General features: G+C 40.0%; 1 protein-coding gene across 1 annotated transcript in view; it reads right to left on the bottom strand.

Moving 5' to 3' along the window:
* The window catches only part of LTK (leukocyte receptor tyrosine kinase), a 62,133-nt gene extending 41,225 nt beyond the window's left edge, over positions 1–20,908 (bottom strand). The window contains exon 1 of the mRNA XM_053474455.1: positions 20,801–20,908. Coding sequence (XP_053330430.1) covers positions 20,801–20,858 — 58 coding nt within the window. The 5' untranslated portion in view covers positions 20,859–20,908. The remainder of the gene's footprint in view (positions 1–20,800) is intronic.
* Positions 20,909–24,652: the final 3,744 nt, after the last annotated feature.

Below are 24,652 nucleotides of genomic sequence, written 5' to 3'. Positions count from 1 at the left end.
AAAGGAAAACAAGTTTGTATGCAAAGATCAAGTAAAATACCCAAATCTACCTGTCTTCTCCTGATCTCTCTCCATCTCTCATGTCCCATTTTACCAATTGCTTGTCTGCTATTTCTTCATGGATGTCACAACGCTACCTGAAACTTAATCTTTCTAAAACTGAACTCATTATCTTCCCTCCTTCCATCTCCACTCCACTACCCGAATTCTCTATCACCATTAACAACACGACTATCTCTCCTACTAACCAGGCCCAATGTGTTGGGGTCATCCTTGACTCTAACCTTTCCTTCATCCCTCACATTCAGTCCCTCGCCAGATCCTGCCACTTGCACCTTAAGTGTGAGTGTGATGGGTTTAGATACTCTATATCACCTATTGGCCTCTTTATCCATGCACTGTGCAGTGTGTCCCTATCAGTCAAGCATCTGGGACTCACTCACTGAGATGACTTCAAGAATACTCAGAAGGAAATTTACACATGTGTTATGTGTTGTCAGGTTACCAGAATAGTAGGAAAGAAATTATATCTATAGCGTACAATCTTGAGGGAATGGGGTGACAAACATAAGGCACAGAGAAAAGGTTCTAGCAGCTAAGATTATATCTATAGATGTTTGATGACAAGCTATATTTCCCAACCCAATGCGTTTTGTATTTAAGGTTTTCTGTTGCCAAATACGTTCTGCACACTTAACTTTCCTATGCTACTGAGAAAAGAACTCACATTTAATAGAGTGAAGACCAAGAGGCTGGCATGGAGGTTATCCTGGCCTATCTGGTGCCTGTGCTAGTGCTTGGCTAGATGGAGGTTTCCTATCCACTGCATTACACATATAGTCCCCTTTGCCATCCTGGCATTGTGAGTTCGAGCAAAGCTTCATTCATCACGATAAATGACAGGCTCTTGTCCACAGTCTCTAATAGCAATATGATTGTTATTAATCCTCCAACCAAAATAGATTTTCAGTGCCTTGATGACATGGGGTCAGTTTTTCATACTTGATCACAAACTAAACTTGACAAATATAAGGGTCCTCTGTAAGATGATATGACTCACTTCTAGCTCCTTTCCTTGACACTTGACAAATATACCAGGGAGAGAGAAAGAAAATAAATAAAGAAAAGATGCCCTGCTAAAGCTAAGCTGCACTTCAGTTTGGCACTGGGGATGGAGGGACATATTGATTCAAAACACAAATGCATCTAACAACATTTGGCCAAGTCAATAACTTAATACACTACTTATTTTAGGATTCAGATCATGCCGACTTACGCACTCAAGTAGCACAATACAATGGGACAGCATTAAAGACATCATCAGACTTTAAAAAACATTATACAATAAAAAAATATTATATTATACAATTATTTCCAAAAGCAAGCAATAACGATTAAAAAACCAAGACAACTAAATTAGCCATGTATTATTCAAAAAAGGAGAGTCCAATTAAACCAAACTGATACTGTATGTCACTCAAAAAACCATGTACACACCTGCCCAACTGTTATACTCTGTAATTTAAACATTAGTGAAAATCAATGCAAGGAGCATGAGTTAGGAACAGTAAGAGCAGGAAAATATTGGAGATAGCCGACAGCTGCTGTGGACTGGGACCTGACATGCCAGGGCATACATACGGACATGTGTACCCAACACGCGTAATTGAGTCACCTGTAGAATAGAAATGAGTCACTTCCAGACTGTGTGATCCTGAGAATCTGCCCCTTCACCCTGAGATTCTGGCATAAACCTCGAGAGTCAGGGTCAAATCTTTACAGTTCTTAGGTATGGTACCCGGTTTGTACCCTAAAGGGCAGCTGGACCAAATAACGTCATGTTCCCATATAAAAAAAAAAGTTGGTACCAACTAGTCATTGCAACAAAATAAAAAATATTTGCCTCATACCCTTTGCACATGGTCTGTGATGATATCTAATGGTTTTACAGCAACCACACATAAATAATAAATAACACATCATTTTTACCTTGGATGTTTACATTTAACCATTTATTATTTCGATTTCATGATTAAGCTGCTCTAAAATATAAACATTTTTGTAAAACATTTAAATTTCCACATTTGTAATGTATTTATGTATTGTTATAGTTCTAAAGCAGTATACATTTTACTTAAATATTTTTACTCAGATATATGTGTCAACCGTACAATATTCAAGCAAAATTGTAAATGTTTTTTTTCTTTATACATGCTGAATTAGTTTCAATATATAGCACACCCATCCCAAGCCCTCAGTCAATATGTGTAAAAATTAGATATTGTGCACCCACCATCCCTACTGATTATAAATCATACTAGTCTACACAATAAGTTTGATTGTTGAATCATACATATCATTACTGTGAAGAGAAGGCTGGTCGTTATTAAAAGTTGTATTTTTAATGTAACTTATATTCGGTGAGATAGGTCGGAACCTAAAGGTGGCGATGATGTCTTATTATTATTATTAATTGCTTTACATAGCATCATCATTTGTTACAAAGTCTTTATTCTGTTTTAAAGAAAGAATATATTTTTCTAATATTGAGAGTATTGTTGAACACACTTTATATACATGTTAGACACACAGTGGCATAAATAGATGTTTTTGGAAACACATATAAAGCAGCAAATTCCATATGTATTTGTGTTATTGATAAAGAGTTTAGAACAATAATTAAACAGATAACATTAATAACTCTCACACAGATAGACATCCTCACAAGCACGTGCATTGTGCTATTACCTTGTAATGCATGTTAGCTCCCAGTGAAAGATATTTAGTATTGTATGAACATGAACCTTACATTCCTGCATCAGCATAAAATTAAGCCATTAACATCAAAGTTTAGCAGACAGAAGGACAGTTTTAGTCCTTTGCAGATGAATGCTTCAAGGCCTGCGGGAGTTCCTTGCCTGGGGGAGTGTGAACAATGCCATTAAACATGGAATTAACATCTTTAACAAAGGGTGGAGAATAATATAAAGCCCTTATTATACAAAAAAACAATAAATCTGAAAACTTGCTATTTTGTACTGAACTCATTTCTTTTAAGGGAAAGCTGTCTTAGGTAAGGGATCAAGACTATGTAAAAATGTACACATTGATGTAGCTGCTACACTATTGTGTTCATTTCAAACAGGTCGTTTCTGAGTATAGTCTCTGCTATTTTAAAGATTGGATAATGGCCTAGCCACAGATCTTAGTAGTATAAATGGGCTAGCTACAAGGGAGATCCATATTTCCTAAAAGCCTAGTGAGCGGTGGCACACTGGAGAGCTTGATTGTACAGTAGAGTGTTCTGCTCCTGTTAATGGGGCAGAGGAGTATTCTGCCTCCTAGACTCAGACCTGCCACCTGAGGCTTAGGGCTGCTATCTTTCTCTGGTTCTGTGTCTTCCTTTTTGGCAGTGTGTGCAAAGTGATGTAATGGTAAGTGGGAAAAAGGGTATGGCTTAATCATACCTATGAACACTTTAGGTTTGACCCAGAGTCTGCAGGTGAAGTGCTGCTTCCCTAGGTCTCCGTGTCACTTTTCCCCTTCTCCAGACAGGGTAGCAGTGTTGGGCCATGTCCACTCAGTGCCCACTTCCTGCCCCAGTGCCACGCTAATTTGATGCTATTTGAGGCTAGATTGGACTCCACGTGTGACTAGCCCTGTCCCCCAAAGCCATTCCTGCAGAAGACATAAAGCTCCAGACTCCCTATGCTGGGAAGTTCTAAGGTATAGGTTTAATGATAGATCCTGCACACACCACCTCTTCCCAGATAAAAAAAAGAAAATAGTTTAAAAAAAAACCAACAGATTAGACACCACAGTGAAACCGGAAAACACAATTCAAGAGGTCAACACAGTGGAACTGGTACACAGGCGAAGCGATGTTTAGAGTTTCACACTGTCATGCATAAAATAGTTAGAAAAGAAGTATCTTCTACTTGTATTAAAAAAATGAAGAATTCTACCTCACGTGAAAGAGCTTCTTTTTACAAGGTAATTTAAAATATGTGATGCAAATGTGTTCCACTTCTTTTTTGTATGCATTTGTATCTATTTATATATCTTTACAATACCTCCCCTTCTCTTATCAAATTAAATCTACTAGGGAAAGAACACATCACTACTGCAGGAAGTGAGCGGATTATTTTAAATTGTTAATAAACACAATGCACCGTGAGCCTGCAAGGAACAGATGGCTTTCTACTTTTATAAACCATATTAGTTCAAATATTGGCCAATTACGCCTCCTTTCGCTTGTCAAACCATGCAGTATACCCTGAGTTCTTTCTCTCTAATTTATATTACAAAGTTATCGTGGATTCACCATTCATCAGGATTAATTAAGAAAACACTCAGGAATCATTAAAACAGCACCATTTCCCCAGAACATAATAAATAAAATTTTTCGTCCCAGTGGTTATTGAAAAAGGATGTTTGATTGCAATATAACTGGGTATTCATAACAAGCGAATCTGCCATAGTAGTTAGTAATGACGCAGGGCAAGGAATGGCAGGGGGTGGGCGGTTTGTTGGGGAAATTAGATACTTGGATGCTTGGTGGGCAAATGAATGAGAATCATTGATACCCAAATCATAGAAGCAAAGGATCATAAAATCTGACAGCAAGGAAGAAATTGTCAGCCTATCTAGTCAGCCCATTTTTTATAGTATGCCTTTTCTTGTCTCTGCCGCAATTAAAAATAAATTTGTTTTTCAATTTCTAAAATAAACAATTCTGCTCACAAAATTGTGACGTTGTGCCATATGGTAGAAACATGAGTTTTTTTCTCAGTAAATCCTTTTTGAGTATTTGCCCGCATCAGAAGAATTCATGTTATTAATAAAAAATATATTAATAAGAATTCCACATACAATTATTGGGTTTTTTTTTGTATTTCGGTTATAACATCCTTTGATTTACAAACTAATGATGACTAATATTCCTGTTGAAAACAAAACTTTTAGAACTTATATGTAGCCATTTATAGCTTAAACAAGGCATACCAAGCCAGAATTTAACCCCAAACTCTTAATTTTGTGGGGTTTAAACTTGATTATTCATTAATATACATTTTGGATAAAATGAATGTAAAATTACTCCCAACATATGTTTAATAGTTGGGAAATCCAAGGATCTGATATAGCATAAAATACGACATCACATCCCAGCACGCCATATCTTAAAGGTGCACACTGCACATTATCTTTTAATATGTGTAAATGATTTGTGTTAATTTGTGAGAGAATAAATGATTATGTGAATGAAAGTGTGAATTAGTGAGTGACTGTAAAAGTGTTTGTGTGTATCAGGTGTATAATTGTGGAAAAGAAAAAATGGCACAAGCAGGGGGTTGGAGCCATGGGGACCAAGATGGCACATCAGGGTGTTTATGGGACAAAGATATATATTAATATATATGGGCAGCAGGGTCTAATACTAATACATATCAGCAGCAGGGTCTAATATTAAAGAAACTGCCAGTTCAGCTGTTATTTTGAAATCATATTTCAATTTTAAGAAATAAATACTTATTATGTAGTTAAAAATGCATGTCTAATGCATATGTGTGATGGGGCCATCACAAAAATCAATAATAAAGGGAGGGGCTTGCAGGGGGCATTAATACAAATAGTGTTGGCTGGAGGCGATCAAACAAGGGTCTGGGGCACCACATTAATCTATACTAAAAAGGTGCTGGCTGAGGCATCAATACACAAGGGGCAAAAACACTAAGGGGGTATCAACGACAATGCGTGTGAAAAATCCATCCTGATGTAGATGTCCGTGTCGTAGATTGTGTCCTAAAGTTTGTATGTTTTTGGTTATCAGTCTAGCAGAGCCTGTCCTGGGTTGTGTGTTTGGATGTCGGTGTGGCAGAGCCTGTCCTGGTGTGTGTGTGTTTGGGTGTCGGTGTGGCAGAGCCTGTCCTGGCGTGTGTGTCTGGGTATCTGTTTCCTGGCACTTCATTTACAGTAGGAATTATTTTCTCCAGAGATAAAACACCCTCCTGAATTTGTAGTGACTTCAGGGTACAAAACATTCAAGGCCCTGAAATCATTTAGTGGAAAAGATAAGGTATTGTGTTATTTATTTCAAGGATTAGTCACACTAAATTGTGGCTTCAGGCTTCCCATGTTGAATGACAAAGTCCTATGTATGTATATGTATACATATATTATATATATTTTATATATATATATATATATATATATATATATATATATATATATATATGTTTTTTCAGCAATATGATTTAATACCAGTTTTGACTATGGTATCTTATGTGCCCCTGTATGGATTCTATTGAAGCCTGTCCAGTACAAACGGGACAATCATAGCCTAAGGGTGAAAGTTTCCTGCAGAACCCTTCAATGTTTTTCTGGAAGCCCCTGCACATAATGCTTAAACTGAAGTATCTGCTGAACTTCTACTAGAGTTCAGAGTGAGAAGCTCCTTTGATCCCACTTTCTACACTGAAATTCCCTTGACACAGGATGCAGCAATAGCGTTCAAAGTGCTCATGTCCCTTCAGGATGATTTTGCTTACAGCAGTTAATTTGTTGAATTCCTATAGACAGATCTAATGTAGCTGCGAAACCCCGTTAGTTTGTACTGTCAGTATGCACATGGATGTCCAAGGAAACTGTTCAGACATTTTTACAATAGTTCTCTGGTACTGATGTAAAGAAAGAGGGACAGAATGATTTAAGTCCCAAAGAATATGGATTGGATGTAGCTTTTTAATGATCCCCTTCCTGAGTGAGCCACATATGTCCCTGGACCATTAAGCTGTTTGTGCAGCCTCCTTCTTGTATGCTTGCAGAAATATCTAATGATAAATTAAGTTTCAGAATATTTAAAATTAAATTTATACACATTTCATGATGTTTTTTTCCCAGTTTAATTTTCAATTCTGGGTATTCCAATCCAGATTATTTGATCTGACTCTTCAGTCATGAAGTAATGTCTCCACATATGTGTAAAATTGGCTATTGTCTTGACAACAAAGTAGGAGATTCACTAACAAAGAGAAAACTTGTAAGGTAAAATCTCCAGTGGCTTTCTATTGAGTCTTTTCATTGTCAGATGAAACAGAAGCGTCATACAACAACATCATTGTTGTCTCTCATCATTTTAGCCACACACAAAGATTAGATTCCTTCAGAGACCACTGACAATTGAAAACTTTTTTAATACCATATAAAAAAAAATCACATTTATTAACATACAGCATAGCTCAAAAATGTTATCGTACAATCGTGATTTTATATTGTAATTCTATACCATGAGACATTATAATACCAAGGTGCTGTAAATAGTATGCAAAATTTCCATGAATGTATCCAATCTTACACCTCCTAAGAGGAGCAATTTGAACTTTAGTATATTAGTACTAGACTTGCGCATTCGTCTTCGGGCGAACATGAAAACGAGCACGAAGAGGCCATTTTTTTGTTTATTCCGAAGACACGCCGAAGAGAATACAGTGCCAGCAAAACGTAGGAGAATACGAAGACTCACAACCACGAAGAATCGAAGATTCCGCGCAGCCGCCAAAATTTCAAACAGGAGTGAGCTGATCTCGTCTGTCCAATCAGCTCACTCTTGTGACGTCACGCTAAGGGTCTCGTCCAATGCCTGTGCTGCTGTTTTTTGAATTCTGAAGGCACCTTTATAAGACCAGAGCTTGCCTGAGAGATCCATTCATTTTTCGCTGTGACTGCTTTGGCAACGCTGCTGTGCTGCATCCGAGCGTTACAGAGAGATTGTTCTGTTCTGTGTGAGACTGGTAAGCCTTAGCCTGCCATTTCTCACAGTGTACTTCATCCTCACTTCAGTGCTACTTAATATAATTAATAATAATAATTTGATTAATTTAATTTTTTTTTTATTTAATTTGTCATCAACTGTAGTGTAAGTGCTGTTGAGTTGACAGTGCACCCAGTGCCTCAGTGGCACTGGGGTGCCCTTGCCCTGGGCTGGCACTAGTGCCTATTGCCTGTCCTGCTTAAATAAATTAAATAGAATTTATAAATAATAATTTAATAGAATCTATAATTTAATAGTTCATTATAATATTATATATATATATATATATATATATTTGTCAGTCAAATATATATATACTATAGTATACTAGTGTAGAGTGTACTGTAGACATTCATCTACTAGTGTCTAATTTAAAATCAGTAATATTAATTAATATAATTAATAATTGAATTCATTATAAAATTATATATATATTTGTCAGTTATAGTTAGTAATAGTATACTAGTGTAGAGTGTACTGTAGACATTCATCTACTAGTGTCTAATTTAAAATCAGTAATATTAATTAATATAATTAATAATTGAATTCATTATAAAATTATATATATATTTGTCAGTTATAGTTAGTAATAGTATACTAGTGTAGAGTGTACTGTAGACATTCAAGACATCTACTAGTGTCTAATCTAAAATCAGTAATATCAATAATTCTATAATTCTTTCTTATCTTAATAGTTAATTAAATTAGCTATAAATAAAAGTAATAATATTAATTAATTACTACTAGCGTATAGTTCAGCTAATCTTATTAGTACTGGTGCTGCAGCTCTATAGTTTGTGCTTTGTTTTAGCAACAGTAAGAGACCAAGTCATTTTTTCTTAATTAATCTTTCATTTTATTTCATTTGTTTTGCTCACCTCAGTCCATCAGTGAAGTGAACTTGTTGGGCTAGTGAGTGCTGTGTTTTTTTTTGATCAGCAAGCAGTGACGTTAACTGTTTTGCAAAGATTTTCTCATTTATTTTACATTTTATTTCAATTTTATTAAAAGTACCCTTAGTGTTTTGCTCACCTCAGTCCATCAGTGAAGTGAACTTGTTGGGCTAGTGAGTGCAGCCGCATAAGTGCTGTGTGTTTCAGCAAGCAGTGAAGCTAACTGTTTTGCTGTGACATTTTATTTTATTTCTAATTCTTTTTAAGAAAAATTGACTGTGACGAGCTGTACCAAGCAAAGCTTCAAGTTACTAGCTGTAGTACTAAAATAATTCTAATCTTCTTTAATCTTAATCTATAATATATTATAAATAATATATAATTCTAATTCATAATCTATAATATAAGTAATTCTAATTCTAAATTCTAATTCATAATCTATATTCTTCTATCTATAATACATAATATATAAGTAAATTATTTCTAATCTATTAATATTATATAACTTAATATTAATTAATAAATCATATACTGAATCTGATTTAACCTCACTTTAGCTTAGTGGGTTTGAGAGCGTCTGCCTAGAGGTAGACTTATAGTAAGGAAATATAGCTTTAGGCTAGCATAGTAGTAGGCTAAGCTCTTAGGCCCGTGTAAATTCAAATTAAAAATAAAATACTGCTAGTTATTAAATAGTTAATCTTGAGTTAATAATTTAAACAACTTTAGCACTTTGGCAGATTGCACACAACAGCACAGTGCAGTAGTGCATAGTTTTACTTTTTAAGCAGTAGCACTGAAGAGAACTTCCTCTAATTTGTTTGTCTTTAATTCGTTTTTCCTTTTTTTTATTTTAATTTTTTAATTTTTTTTTTTATAGTTTTTTTAAACACTACACTATACTACACTAGACTACACACACAACACAAAATTTGAAATGGATCCTCCTTTTGGGACTAAGGAGGGACAAGCTCCATCTACCACCACCACCACCACCAGCACCACCACCAGCACCACCACCAGTTCTAAGATGCAGCCTTTGCGTCAGTCTAGTCGGCCAAGTAGGCCAAGCTCTCGCTTATCATTTGGGGGAAGCATTGCTTGAAGGATCATCAAGTAAAGGAAAGGCACCAAAAGCAGGCAGTAGTAGTGCGGCTAGGCCCACAAGCTCTATGTTTTTTTACGGAAAGCCTAAAGCACCGGAAGCACGTTCAAAGTTAAAGGGTAGCACAAGTAGTACCAGCCCAGTGACTAAAAAGAAGTGCCTTTTGCCCCAAGCAGCATCTTCCCCATCCACAAGCAGCATGCAAGGTACCAAGCAGAGCCAAATTAGCAGCAAGACTCAGAGGGGTCCCAAACCAAAGCGATCTCATTCCTTTGTAGGGAAAACCACCATCACCACCCCCACCCCCACCTCTACCACCACTAGTGCTGCGCCTACTGTTCCCACTGGTACCGCCACGCCATGTCCTCCTAGTACCTCTAGCAAGCCACCAAGTCCTTACAAAATTTTTATAACGACAGTTAGAGAGAGGGCTACACATAGTGGAACTCCACCTAGCGAGGTAGCAGAGGAGCCTGAGACTGAGAGGCCAAGTGCAGAGTCTATTCTTCCTGCTCACACTACTACTAGTCACGAGTCTCACGACGATATCAGTCTTAGCTCCAGCCTAGCAGGAATTCCATTCGATCTGGCTAATGAAGAGCTAGACTATGAGCCAGAGGAAGTAGAGGAGATGAGTGGTCAGGAATCAGATTCCTCAGGGAGCAGTGTCCAAATGACTAGTGCACAATTTTCCCCTGAGCCTCCACCTTCTCCGCTACGATCATCACCATCACCACCACCACCAGCAGCAGCAGCAAAACCTAGCAAATCTAAAGCAATTAGCAGTCCCACTATGGCCAGTACTGTTACCACCAGTCCCACCACCACTAGTTCTGCCTCTGTTCATCCACCCCGAGCAGTAGGAGGAGCACCGAAGGCACACTCCAAGGCTATGCGCGCCCCAATTTGGGAGCACTTTGAAAATGTTGAAGAAGGGCGCTATGGAAAGTGCAAACATTGTGGGAAGCTAATAAGCAGAGGGAAAGTGTCTGGCCATTTTACCAGTGCTAGCATGAAGCATCACCTCAGCACTCAACACAACGCTGTGCTATTGGGGAAAGATGCAGAAGTAAAACTTAGTGCAGGCAGCATAGCTGGTGGCCGTGGAAAAACCCCAACAGCTTCTTCTTCTGAGCCAATAGCAGCAGCAGCTAGTGCTGGCAGCCAGAGACCAAGGCAGGTTGGAGCACTGCATGTCCAGCCCACCCTGGAACAATTTGTGGCATTCCAAAACAAAAGGTCAATGCCCAAACAGCAGGCCAATAAAGTAACGCGACTGATTGGTCAGTTCATTGCTGTTGGAGGGGCATCCTTTTCTATGATCGAAGGGGAGCCTTTCAAACAATTGATGGCGGCTGTGGCTCCACAATATACAGTTCCGTCATGTTCCACTTTCAGCAGGAACATTGTCCCCTCATTGTATCGGTCCTGTGTTGCAGCAGTGAAAGAGGAGCTTTCCAACGCTGCTGGTCAGTCTGTTCATTTCACTACAGATTTGTGGAGTGCACCTAGCGGCCAGCATTCCTTTCTTTCTTTGACAGCACACTGGTGGCAGCCCGGTGTGTCTAAGGAAGCTGCTGCAGCAGGCTACCAATCTTTCCTTCTCCATGCAGAAGTGATGGATGAAAAGCACACTTCCCAAAATATTCTGCATGCAATGAGGAAAATGTTTAGCCTTTGGGTGGGAGCAGAGGCGGGCACCAATGTTGAAGTTGGTTTTGTGGTAACTGACGGAGGTGCCAATATGGTGAAAGCACTGCGAGATGGTCATATTGTTGGTGTGCGCTGTGCAGCCCACATCATCCATCTTGTAGTGAAGGCAGCAATGTCAGAAGGAACTAATGTGGCAGCAGTAGTTCTGTCCCACTGCAGAAAGATCGCTGGGCACTTTCACCATAGTGTTAAGGCTAGCCAACTTTTGAGGGAAGAGGAAGAGAGGTCAGGTCTTCCCGTACACTGCCTACGTCAGGATGTCAGTACACGGTGGAACTCCACGTTAGACATGCTGGAGAGGATTTTGGAGCAGCAGAGGGCAATCCATAATCTTGCCTCAGAGCACAATATTGCCTCTCCATTGAATAGGGAGGATTGGACAGTGATCGCCCAGCTAGTGGCAGTCCTTAAACCATTCACGGATGCCACAGAAAATTTAAGCTCAAACACTGCCAGTCTGGCCCAGGTAATCCCAGTGTTCTCCCATCTAGGTAGCAAGATGGATGTGTTCCTTGGAAACCGTGAGGCTGTTCAAGGTGGCACTCTACATCCTGACGTAGCAGCCATAGTCAGGAAGCTGAAGGATCTGCTAAAAGAACACCTTCGCAAACGAATGGAAGAGAGTCCCGAAATGATGCTAGCGTGCCTTTGCGATCCAAGAATTAAGGGAAAGCTAGCTTTGAAATTTAATGTTCTCAGTAGCTACCGGGAGCAATTGGTCAACAAGGTGCGTGACTGGCAGCGTAAAATGGGAATGCTGTCCGAGGAGGGAGAGGTGCAGGAGGAGGAAGAGATGATGTGGTCTGCTACTCCTAGCAGCAGCATCAGCAGCAGTGCCACAAGCAGCACAACACAGCTGAGTGGAGCAGCTGCGTTTTGGGAAGAGGCACTTGGGAGAATAGTTGGACCATCTGACAGAGCTAGCAGCAGAAAGGAGAGTAGTGCTGCTGAAATGGTCAAACTTTACCTCTGTGAAGTTCCTTCTGCGCCTAATGTTGATCCTCTTAGCTACTGGGATGAAAAGAAGAGTGTGTGGCCTGCACTCTCATGGGTTGCGCAGCAGCTACTATGATGTCCGCCAACTGACTGGAAACATACTGAGTCCACAGCGCTCACACATGGCACCTCATCTGATGGAGCAGATTGCCTTTCTTAAATTCAATCTGCCCAAGTTGGGTTACCCAGATCTTAGCTTGGAAAGTTATTTTTTTTTCTCTGTAATGTTTCTGGATCTGGGTTAGCTGTCCAGTATCCCTGTGACTCAGTCCCATCCACCCCTTCTGGGTCAACATCCTCAGGTGACCACGCAGTAAAATCAATGAAATCCATGGTCACTGGGGCATACTGTTGCACATGGTCAAATAACTCTTGATATGCCTGTTCCAGTTCCCATTCTTGTGTGACCAAATAATCCAGGTCAGCCCACAGTTTAGGCACGTATGGGATATCCTCCTCCCTTCGCTCCTGGATGTCTTCCTCCCGACACTCCGATGCACTACCGAAGTCGGGATCCTCTTCTATAATTTCCAATAATAATCCCGGGCCGCCGAAGCCATAGCCCTCTGTGGGACCTTTATCCTCCAGCCCCAGGCACAGCTGTGCTGCGTACCATCGCAGAGCCCGATATCCATCGTCCAACCTCAGCTCTGTCTGGACCAGCACCTCCAGCTCAGCCACCCATTCCTCTTTGGGCTGCTTCCCCAAGAACGGCATCCGCAACTTCCGCTGGAGCCAAAACCTTTCCTCAAAGGTTGGGAGGCTTTTCCCCTTGTACTTAATTTCCCAGTGGAGAACCTCTCTCCAGAGCTTCAGGCGTTTACAATTCCTCTTGATCAGCTCTGCGTAGCTGACTTCCATTCTCTTTCCTAGAGATAGATCCCAGTGCAAAGGAAGTGTCCCTCAGACTAGGAGGCAATCCCGCCGCTTGCCACCAATGTAACGGGTTCACCAAGAGAGCTGTAGTAACTCCCAGAGATCACCCAGTATCCTCCTGTTGTCCCCGGAATCACTTCCAGCACCAGTCAGCATGCGCACCTTGGAACCCTGCTATGTGTACCCAATAAGTAGACACAACTACCTTGAACTGAGTACAGCAGGAATGAATAGTTTATTGATGTAAAACATAGACTCATATAGCCACAGAACTTCATTAACATAAATTAACAGATACATGTATTCAACCCAACCTTTAATCCCCAATCAGCAATCCTATTGATGGGATTAATTAAACAATGGAGTTCCTGCCTGTTTGGCAGCCAGGCTGGAGCCATCTCTGAGTACCTTGGGCCCCTGTATGACAGGTCATTCTGTCACAGTATTACTTGATCACCTTTCTGTATGGGCGCATATAGTCTTTTAGTCTTTATGGCCAGACTTAGGATGATAAGGCAGCCCTGGCACATTAAGATATAAGTGCAGCTGCATGTTTTATGCTCACACACCACGTTGACTGGCATATGCAGTTGGTGGCTGCTCTTTGCAGCACCTGATCAGGAGCCAGAGTGGCAGATCAGGTGAGTATGTGGCTGAGGTGCAATATTTCTGGACCAGTTTGCAAAATTTTATCTCACGGCTTACATGATTAAGACAATATATAGATTATAAAGATTTGTTATCTAACCCAGTAATAACTAAAACCAGGTAAAGCAAGCCTAAGAAAGCAATTTTAAATGAAACATCTATTGGCAAAAATATCTATAAGCATTGCAGACAGGCTGAGGTTTGACAATTGAATAAGGTATATGATAGAGCCACAAGCATAGAGAGGTGTAAAATATTACTGCTTCATTTTGCTTCGTATTTGCACTTAAATACTTCCTGGAACCCTCTCTAAGCACATCCACTTACATTTAAAAAGAACATTAATACATATATTATTGAAATTTGTCCTTAGCGAGGACCATGCAGGTTTTGTTCCCTAAAAGCAATTTAGCCAGTCACTTAGCTGAAATATGGATCATAGATCGGACAAATATCCAGTTAAAAATTCTATTCTGAATGCCCGCCCTGAATCTAAATAAACCGCCCGCACGACCGCCTTCAATGTGATACAAAAGCCTGTGGCAACCGTGATCGCAGGGGTCGCAACCCCCCGTGATCACTTCCGCAGGGGCCCTGCTGCTTACCTGTGTGTTGCTCGCACACGCTGACATGATACTAAAGGAGGGGCATTCATTCACAAGGGGGTATGGGCATTAGGATGACAACATCAGCCATGTTTTCCAGGACACATAACTTTTACATTCTGCTGACCGGATAAAATGCTCCCCTGCAGTATGGTGGGTGTATAGACTAATTGAAGGAATTAATTAGTCAGATATACATCCCCCATACTGCAGGGCAACATTTTATCTGTGCTGGCGGCATCAATACACAAGGGGGCAGCTGGGGCCATTACATAAATCAAAAATGAGGGGCAGGCTGGGGGCATAAATACACAAAGTGCTGGCTGAGGGCAATACACAAGGGGCAAAAACACAAAAGGGGTGGGGGTCAACGACAAAGAAGTGTGGAAAATACTTTTTTCTTTTATTGTTGTAGCTTAGCCTGAATGGTGGGTTTCAGAGCCTGTCCTGGTGTGTGTGTGTGTGTGTATTTTTGGGTGTCGGTGTGGCAGAGCCTGTCCTGGTGTGTGTTTGGGTGTCAGTGTGGCAGAGCCTGTCCCGGTGTGTACTTGGTCATCTGTTTCCTGGCACTTTACTTACTGTAGGAATACATTGAACTATTTAATTTTACTTATCCAGAGATAAACCTACCTCCTTAATTTGTAGTCACTTTAGAGGGCAAAACTTTCTAGGCCCAGAAATGTTTTTGTGTTATTTACTCTATTTCGGCCTGCATCTTATTAAAAAGGATTAGTGACACTAAATTGTGGCTTCAGGCGTCCTGCGTATGAAGACCTTTTATGCCTTAGAAAATCAGGAAAAGATGGGCATGGATGGCTGAGCGGATTCAGTGGTGCAATGGGCCACTTGACTAGACTTGCCCCCCAAGCCTTAGGCTGCCAGCCCTCCCCTGGTTACCACCCCTGACTAGGGTCCCGGATTGCATGGGGCAATCCTGGAAACAGGGAATATATCCCATGTCATGGGTATTTTCTTTCCAGGACATTGCATTTAGAAGAAGGTGGCCTGGTCTAATGAATCACGTTTTATTTTACATCACGTGAATGGCCGGGTGCTTCGCTTACCTGGAGAACACATGGCACCAGGATGCATCCATGGAAGCCCCACCTCACAATTTACAGGGCTTAAAGGACCTGCTGCTAACGTCTTGGTGCCAGATACCACAGCAAACCTTCATAGGTCTACTGGAGTCCATACCTCGAAAGTTCAGGGCTGTCAGGGGCCTACACAATATTAGGCAAATGGTCATAATGCTGTGGCTGATTGGTATATGCGTGTATGCAATCATAGTAGAAAAGATAGGGTTTCTCAACAGAAACCACATTAACGTTCAACTGCAATCAATCTTGGATTAGGAAAAAAAATAATCAAATACATGAAGTAGTGAATAAAATACATAGTAGAGAAACAAAAATTTATAAAAAATACATTGCGGTCAACAGACCTCTACTGAAGCATTACTATGGGAACTTCTTGCACATAATCAGTAGCAGCAATTGAAGCAGCAATCAATTGCATGTACGCTACTGAAACATTGGAGTGCATACATGTGATTGGTTGTTGCTACTCACATTGATTTTAGTGGGCGTTCTACTGAGCATGTGCAACAAGTGTACTTAAAAAAGCTTCCTACTTTCAGTAGAAGGAGCTAGGGGAGGAGTTTAATGAAACAGAAAGCTAATTTTCTAACTCAAATGAAAAAATAATATCTGCACCAATGTTGCAGGCAGAAAAATACGCATTTAACATGAAAATACGATTGGAGCACTCTTTTAAAGACAATTTAATCATTCCCGCTAAAGGCATAAACCTGTTCCTGAATTTTAGTTAGGCAGTTGCCTATAAAATAAGGCTGGGCCTTTCAAATTGCATTGTTATGATCTCCCACCTTTGAATTTTTGCTATTTGAGCTAAAAATAGCTTTCCTACATGAAACAATCGGGGACAGCTGAATACTGAATTCACTGGAGAACAATGGCATAGAGCAATCGGAAACTTCCTGGGAAACTCAAGGAGTACAACTCATTGGGAAACCAAAGTTTCCCTTTAGAAGGTAATGATTTTTTCCGCAGGCCTCAGAAGATTGCTGGAGATTATGTGGGTTTAAAGGCAAAATGCACCACATCTGGTGGCAATGTGACTGTATATTATTATTCAATATTATGGTCTTAGAATTAATCCAGATGATAACTGGCTATGAATTAAAATTTTCCCCAAACAAGGGCTTACTAGAAATGCTCCCTACACAATTGCCAAAGCATGTCAAAGGGTTGATAACAAACATTACAAATGCTGCCAAGTTACACATTGTCATATCTTGGAAGACCATCAAATAGTCTACCTTCCTTTTCAAAAATATGGGAACCTTGGAATGACTGGAAACCCCACTCCAGCCAACATATAAATTAAAACAAATGGCTACAGTTGGTCCTGTCCAAACCTCCACCCATCTGACACCCCCCATCCTATACTTCCCCCTATTGATTTACATAGCACCATCATATTCTGCAGCATATTCTGAATCACTAAATAAACCTATGTAATAAAGTAAGCAGCATGTATATATGTATTAAAAAGCCCACCTTGTGTGTATACCACTGTATACCACTGGGAGCAGTCATCCTACATTTCTCTGGGTGGTTCAAGATGCCTTTGCAAAAGTGGGAGCAGACTTACAAGCAGTGAATATGATGGCACCAGTTCTGCCACCTTGTGTCACAGATTCCAACTTTTTAGGTAAAATAGTCTCTCACTTTTAAACCAAGTATCTTAAAAACAATGACACTAATTGACACTGACAGTGGATCTGCTGATGTTTTGGGACACATGCTATTTTTAACGGGTCGTTTGTACGGACCTTTAACTCTTGGAGCGGGGAGACCATGGTCTCCCCAGGCCAAGTTGTACCGTCAGGAGTTAAAGGGCCGTGCGAGTGAGTCTTTTGGTCACCTGCAGGGGCCTCCTCTGGCATCAACCAATTGGATTTAAGTCAGGACTTTGACTAGGCAACTCCAAAAACGTAATTTTGTTTCTTTTGAGACATTCAGAAATGGACTTGCTTATGTGCTCCAGATCATTGTCCCGCTGCATAACCCAAATGTGAGTGAGATTTAAGTCATAAACTAATGACTGGATGTTCTTCTTCAGGATTTTCTGGTAGAGAACAAAATGTATGGTTCCTTCAAATATGGCATGACTGTTGACATGATGTTCTTATTGTGGAATGCTTTATTTTACGCCACTTGTAACGGGACTCATGTCTTCCAAAAAGTTCCACTTGACTCTTCAGTCCACAGAATATTATCCCAAATCTTGGGGGTTCATCAAGATGGCAGATGTGAGATGACCCTTTGTGTTCTTTTTTGGTCAGTAGTGGTTTTCGCCCTGCAACTCTCCCTAGGATGCCATTCTTATTTGTGGAATTGTGAACACTGACCTTAACTGAGGATAACGAGGCCCGCAGTTCTTTACATGTTAGTCTGGGTTTATTTTTGAGTCGTTAATGCGCTCTTGGAGGTATTTTGGCATTAGCAGGTTTGAGGATACAGTGATGACAGTTTCACTCAATCGATGAAATCATACATCTCATATAAAAGAAGTATGGAACAGATTATGCTTACGTCCCTTCCTGCACAGTAAGACCCTTAAAGCTATATGATGTTTCTGTGTGAAACAGGCTGCAGGGCTAAACACCAGACACTATAAGCTGATCTTTGCAGAGTCTTTTCTCGTGCTGTAATGGCCCCAATCTTATAGCATTTAGCAATACAAAAAAGTCTTCATACTTATCAGTCTACACGCTCATAAATCTATTAATTAACTAGAACTTAGATACTCATAATGCTCTCCATATCCTGTCAACGACCCAAGACCTTAGGTTCAAGAACAACGTCAACTGTGTCCAGCAGCCCTTGCATGATATCATTCTATGTTACATCAGTTTGGAGTTTAAAGCTCCTAATATACTTCTTTGCAGAGAATAACACATAATATTTACCCTTTCTTCAAACATGCCTTAATCACACTATTAACCCTTTCAGGTCACAAATCTTTTTTGGGCATTATAGCCGGCCACTTCTGGGAAGGTTCACCACTGTTCCAAGTTTTCTCTGTTTGTAGATAATGGTTCTCATCGGGGTTCACTGGAGTCCCAGATACTTAGAAATGGTTTTGTAATCCTTTCCAGATTGAAAGATGTCAATGACTGTTTCTCATCTGTTCTTGAATTTCTTTAGATCACGGCATCATGTGCTGCTTTTTAAGACCTTTTAGCCTACTTCACTTTGCAAGACAGGTTTTATTGATATTTTTTACATTTAGATTCAACAGAGCTAACAGTAATCATGCCTGAATGTGTCTAAAAATTTAAACTCAATTATCAATTAAATTTGGTTAATTGCTTGATTGGTTGATTTAGTAACTAAGGGGGCAATTACTTTTTCACATATGGCCAGGTAGGGTCAGATAACTTTTTACTTTAAAAACTGCCTTCTGTGTTTACTTGGGTAATCTATCTAATATTAATTTAAAATTAAATTAGTTTTAATTTAATTAAGTTAAAATTAGTTTGATGATCTGAAACATTTAAGTGTGATACATATGCAATAAATTAGGAAGGGGCATATACTGTACTTTTTCATATCACTGTATATATATATATATATATATATATATATATATATATATATATATATATACCATTAAAGCATATGTTGAAAGTGCATGGGGTGGGACTTGAAAAAAGAATGAGCAATTTGTATGTCAGGGACTTCCATCTCAGTGTTTGAAAGACACAGTCTTCTGAAAGTATGAGGAGTCCTCTTATTAACATTGCACCTAGACTTGACTTAAGCCCAACACCTGGCACTGCCTAGCTCAGCTGGAGTGGATCTGTCTAAATTGCATTTTTTGAGCCAGCCAGTATGCACAGATATGTAAATTAATCAGTAGCTTAGGGATTCCACTGGTCAAGGGGGCCACCTCTGAATTTGTAAGAGTGGACAGAATTCACAAAAAGTCTTATCGCTATAATGAATGGGTTTTTGATCATATACTTTTGTTGCTTTGTTCATATTGTCATCTTTGAATTAAAGAAAGGAACTCCTTTAATATTTTTTCATAGGGCCCTTAAAGCCTAGAGCAACGACTACTCTCATATAGTGTATGTGTCTATTTAGAACAGATACTATCCATGATCACACACATAGAGGAGAAGACCAACTACAATAAATATGAGATCAGGTACAATAGGTCTGATGTCACCACACCATTTAAGGTCAAATCAAATTAATTTAATGGATCTTTTTTCTTTAAACAACACATAGTTAAAACGGGTTACAAACATAGGATCCACAAACTAATTGTTTAGGGTCCTATGTTTTCAGCATAATACCAGTACATGTTAATAAATTATAGTTACAATCTGAGAGTCGGTATCAATGGAAAACTGACTGTTTTTTTAAACATAGTGTCATTAGCAATTTGTATCGGACAGCGTATGGTCTTACAGGAACATCAGTAATTAACAGAAACATTCAGTAATTCAGTAATGTAACTAATTCAATTGATTCCTGTATTTTAAAATAAATGTATGTTTTCCTTACAAAAATAAAACGACCGCACAATGTTTTGTTTGCATTACAGAAAATATACCAATGTTTCAATTATGGAATATCATAGGTATCTATACACAGAAAACATAGGCACAACGTGCCACCCCAACTGCAATGGAGTAAAAATGTTTTGGCTTGATATACTGGGAGTTGAAGTAAACTGCTATAATAAAGCTTTAACCTATTCAGCAAATCCTACTGTGTATCAGTAACCAACCTATTGACTGCAGGACATTTGGGCTTCAAGAAACACTGAGAAAAGCAACAATACAATATCTAGAGAACCATTCTTCTATCAAGAAAACTGGAAGTTTAAAAAAAAACACTTTATATAGTTTGATGTACTTTTTAACAAATAACATATATTAGAGCTGACATACTGTCCCCAATTATAGCGACATTATAAAAAGAGCCCCTGGCAATAACTTCCAAAGATATTTTAGAAATCGGAAGTCCACCTTCCACCTTCATTTTATATTTAGAGTTTGATTTGAAATGCAGAATGTTACTGTGATGAATATGAAATATAAACAGTTGCTCACCCAGTAAGAGGGTCCAGAGTGACATCTGAATGATGAGATTGGAGAAGGGAGAGCCCATATCTGCATTTATAGCAATGATCCTCAGGTCTGTTCTCAGTAAAGCATCCCCCTCCCCAGTAATAGGGTATCCTCTGTTATCAATGAGGCTGACTCCTACCCAAGCAGGAAGCCAGAACTGATGCTGCTGTCTGGAACTCTTGCTGGCTTATAGATGAATGTACACCTCCCTATGCTACCATTCTCTGAGAGGTCCTAAAGCCCTCACTGTTGTGCGAAACCAGAGAAAACTGCATTTTCCTGAAGCCACTAAAAGGGATGGCAAACTATTTGCAAGGCCACGTTGTTTAATCGTTAGCACTCTAGTTGTCAGAACTCGCTATTTACCTAATTTTGTATGTTTATGGTCTGTACACAATTTATGAGAGTTGTATTTTACAAGGGGTCAATCTTTTTACTACAAATATACTTAACATTCTTAACAAGACCTGTATGATTTCAGTAACACTGCGGGCTGTGCATTGAAACCTCTGCACATGGTCTCTTTGGCCTGAATTCTAATTATGCTATAGAATACGCAGGTATAAATATGTAAAGTCATTGGGCAGGCTGGGATTTTTCGTTGTTTGATTTACAGCACAGCAGGGTAATGCATCTAGTGAGTGGCTAAGAAATAATGTGAATGGTACGCGTACAGCTCTAATGCTACTTACTGTAATAAAGTGCTAGACCCCATCTGGATTTAATTAATTCTCACTGCAAGCACCATTAAGAATGCTAGACATACGTGCAACTCCATTGAAAACAACACTTTGCTCACTACTAGAAAGAGCGGTTCTAGTTTGCGGTGTCATTTTTGGGGGTCGGGAAAAAGCATACACAGCATTGGTTTGTCTCTATCAGTCAAACAGAATTTTGAAATTTCCTTTAACTTAGCATGTGTAGATCGGGTTAGTATTATAAATAAATAATGCAACTACTACTACTATAAAAGGTATGTTGGTTTGTTATCCTCTGGGGCCCCTAAGTGCACTTGTGCACACACGTACATACATTCACGCTCACACACTAATCCGCTTTCCTCATGGGCAAGGCTGTGCAGCGGGAGCTTCCATTCTTGTACTTATCTGTCACTTACCCACATCCCAGGCCTCCGGTGTGCAGTTGCTGGCTGGTGCAGTGGCCAGATTATTCATTAGAGTGTTGGGAAAGGGGGCTTGAGCATGTCCCTAGTGTTCCCAAGGGATAATCAAGCACTGTAAGATGTTACGATGTAGGCCAACACTAGTTTTTTTCTAGTGCCCTAGGCAGCCCCATCTTACCTTCAATTGCTTGCAAATATAGAAAAGAATATCCTGGAGATCAGAGGCGTATCTACTGAAAATAGCGCCTATGGCAAGCACTGAAATTGCGCCCCGGTCCAAATATCTAAAACCCATTTACTAGCCCCTGCTGCCCATATATATATATATATAAATATTAGTCCCTGCTGCCGATAGCAGGTATAGATCAACACACAAACCCAGATCAATTGAAATTCACTTGTGATCTCAGCACTGAAGGAATATGTACCCTCCCCCTCTACCCACTATATACCCTCTCCCCCCCTACCCACTATATATCCTCCCCCCCTACCCACTATATATCCTCTCCCCCCCTAGCCACTATATACCCTCTCCCCCCTAGCCACTATATACCCTCCCCCCCAGCCACTATATACCCCCCCCCGTAGTTCTCTCACCTTGAAGTCCAGCGACGGGAGCACGATGCTGCTGTCATCCTGCACCGCTCGCTGGTGCCCGCTGCTTCACTGCTGAGCGCCTTAATATGACGTTATATTTCAGTGCCCAGCAGTGAAGCAGCGGGCACCAGCGAGCGGCTTTTAAACGCTGTCTTCTTTTTTTTTTGATGCGGGAGAGAACGAGGGGCGCCGAGCGGTTGCTAGACGCCCCTCTCTCTCCTCCGCATCAAAAAAAAAGACAGCGTTTAAAAGCCGCTCGCTGGTGCCCGCTGCTTCACTGCTGGGCGCCGAAATATCATGTCATATTATGGCGTTCAGCATGAAATGCCGGCACCGGGACCGGGACGGAGCGGTTGCTAGGCGCCCCTCTCTCCTCCGCATCAAAAAAAAAAAAAAAAAGACGGCGTTTGAAAGCCGCTCACTGGCGCCCCCTTCAAATGGCGCCTATGGCACGAGCCATAGGTGCCATACCCTAGATACGCCTCTACTGGAGATACCAGCTACCAGAACCTGAGGCAGTTGCCTACTTTGCTTATATGGTAGGGTTTGTCATATATATAATTTATATATAAAAAATAATGATAACAAACAGTACATAAGTGCATACTACTGTGACTTTTAGAGCAAACATTCTGAGCTTCTAGAAAAGAGGGACATCAGGGGAAGAAAGTGTGATAGAGGGAGACTGGCTCAAAATATGCATTTCATTTCAGAAGCTAGGATAGCCCAGAGGAAAAATACTATATTTCACAACAGAAAAGGCATTTTTAGCATTATCAACTAGGAATTGAACAGTTTATAAAATAGTTTTAAAATAGTGATAAGTAAAATCTATATAACCAAAAAAGAAAAAAATGCAAATGCAATGTTTATTCTTCTGGTTGCTGTTATTTAAAATATTAGTACAAATTGTAACTTTTCATGAAATATTTTCCCTATAATGGTTTTCTCTCTAAAAGGCAAAACTGTAGAATTTATGTGTCCAGAGCTTGTTCCTCTGGACAAAGATGGTGTTTGCCGCTGGTGTGTGAGCAGATACATACGCATATTGTCTTGTGTATACAACAACATACACGGTGTGTCTAACATTGTCTAAGATGAAGATCTGGAGACACCCAGCTGAGGTGTGGTGTGCCTCTATCTGATGCTTTATTTAAACCCACCAAGTCTGCCCTTCGCTGTTCTGTTGCTTCGGTATACAGAGTCTTTTCTTGGACTTGACCTCCCCTGTCTACAGCCTTTAGTCTGCCTGACTTTGCTCCTGTTTTCCCCTAATAGATTTGACTGATTCTGCTTTTGGATTGCCCATTATACCTATATCTAGACTAGTCTTCCAATGAGGATAGTCAGTTCTAGCAGGCCCTGGGGCATTACATCCTCTTACCTAAAGTCTATAATATTTGACAGCAGACGGGACATCACTGGTTTATGTATTTAGTCCATTCTATAGAAACATAGAATTTGGTAGCAGAATCTAGGCTGCCTGTTCTTCCTTGCTGTAAAAAAACCAAACCTTATTCTGTTCTTAGACAGGTCTTATATTCAATATAGCCTTTTGGCTATCCCATACAGGCTTAAATTCCCTCCATGTATCAACCTTTCACTCATTCATGTGAAACTTACTTACATTCACTCTAAAAAGATGGCTGACCTATAGAAACTAATCATGATTGACTGTTGAGACAGCCCCAGGACAGTCACTGGGGAATATCTCAGACGAAAATGCTGTTTCTCTACAATTAAGGCTTTCATTCAGGGACTCTCTTCCTGCTGTCTCCTACAACAAGATAAGCTATAATTGATGTTCCAACCCAGGCAAATGTTCAGCACTGGGGAAAGGTACCTATAAACATCAACCATAAGTAGCCTGGCCAATCTTTAATCAGCCTTCCCCACAACAACCATGAAAATAATTAAAACTCCCACCTAAGCCCTGTGGTTATCCTTTTAAATGCCCTTATACTCTGCCCCTAAAGAGTTTCCCCTTATTGTACATCCATCTAATTTTTCCAGCCTCCACATTCAAAGCAATGAACTGCTGCAGGAAATATCAACGAGGAAGGTAACATTTCTACCACGAAATGGCTGACAGGCTCTCTCCTTTTCTTTCACCT

This window comes from Spea bombifrons, chromosome 9 (genome assembly GCF_027358695.1).
Source record: "Spea bombifrons isolate aSpeBom1 chromosome 9, aSpeBom1.2.pri, whole genome shotgun sequence".
Lineage (NCBI taxonomy): Eukaryota > Metazoa > Chordata > Amphibia > Anura > Pelobatidae > Spea > Spea bombifrons.
This window is presented reverse-complemented; position numbering and strand designations above follow the sequence as displayed.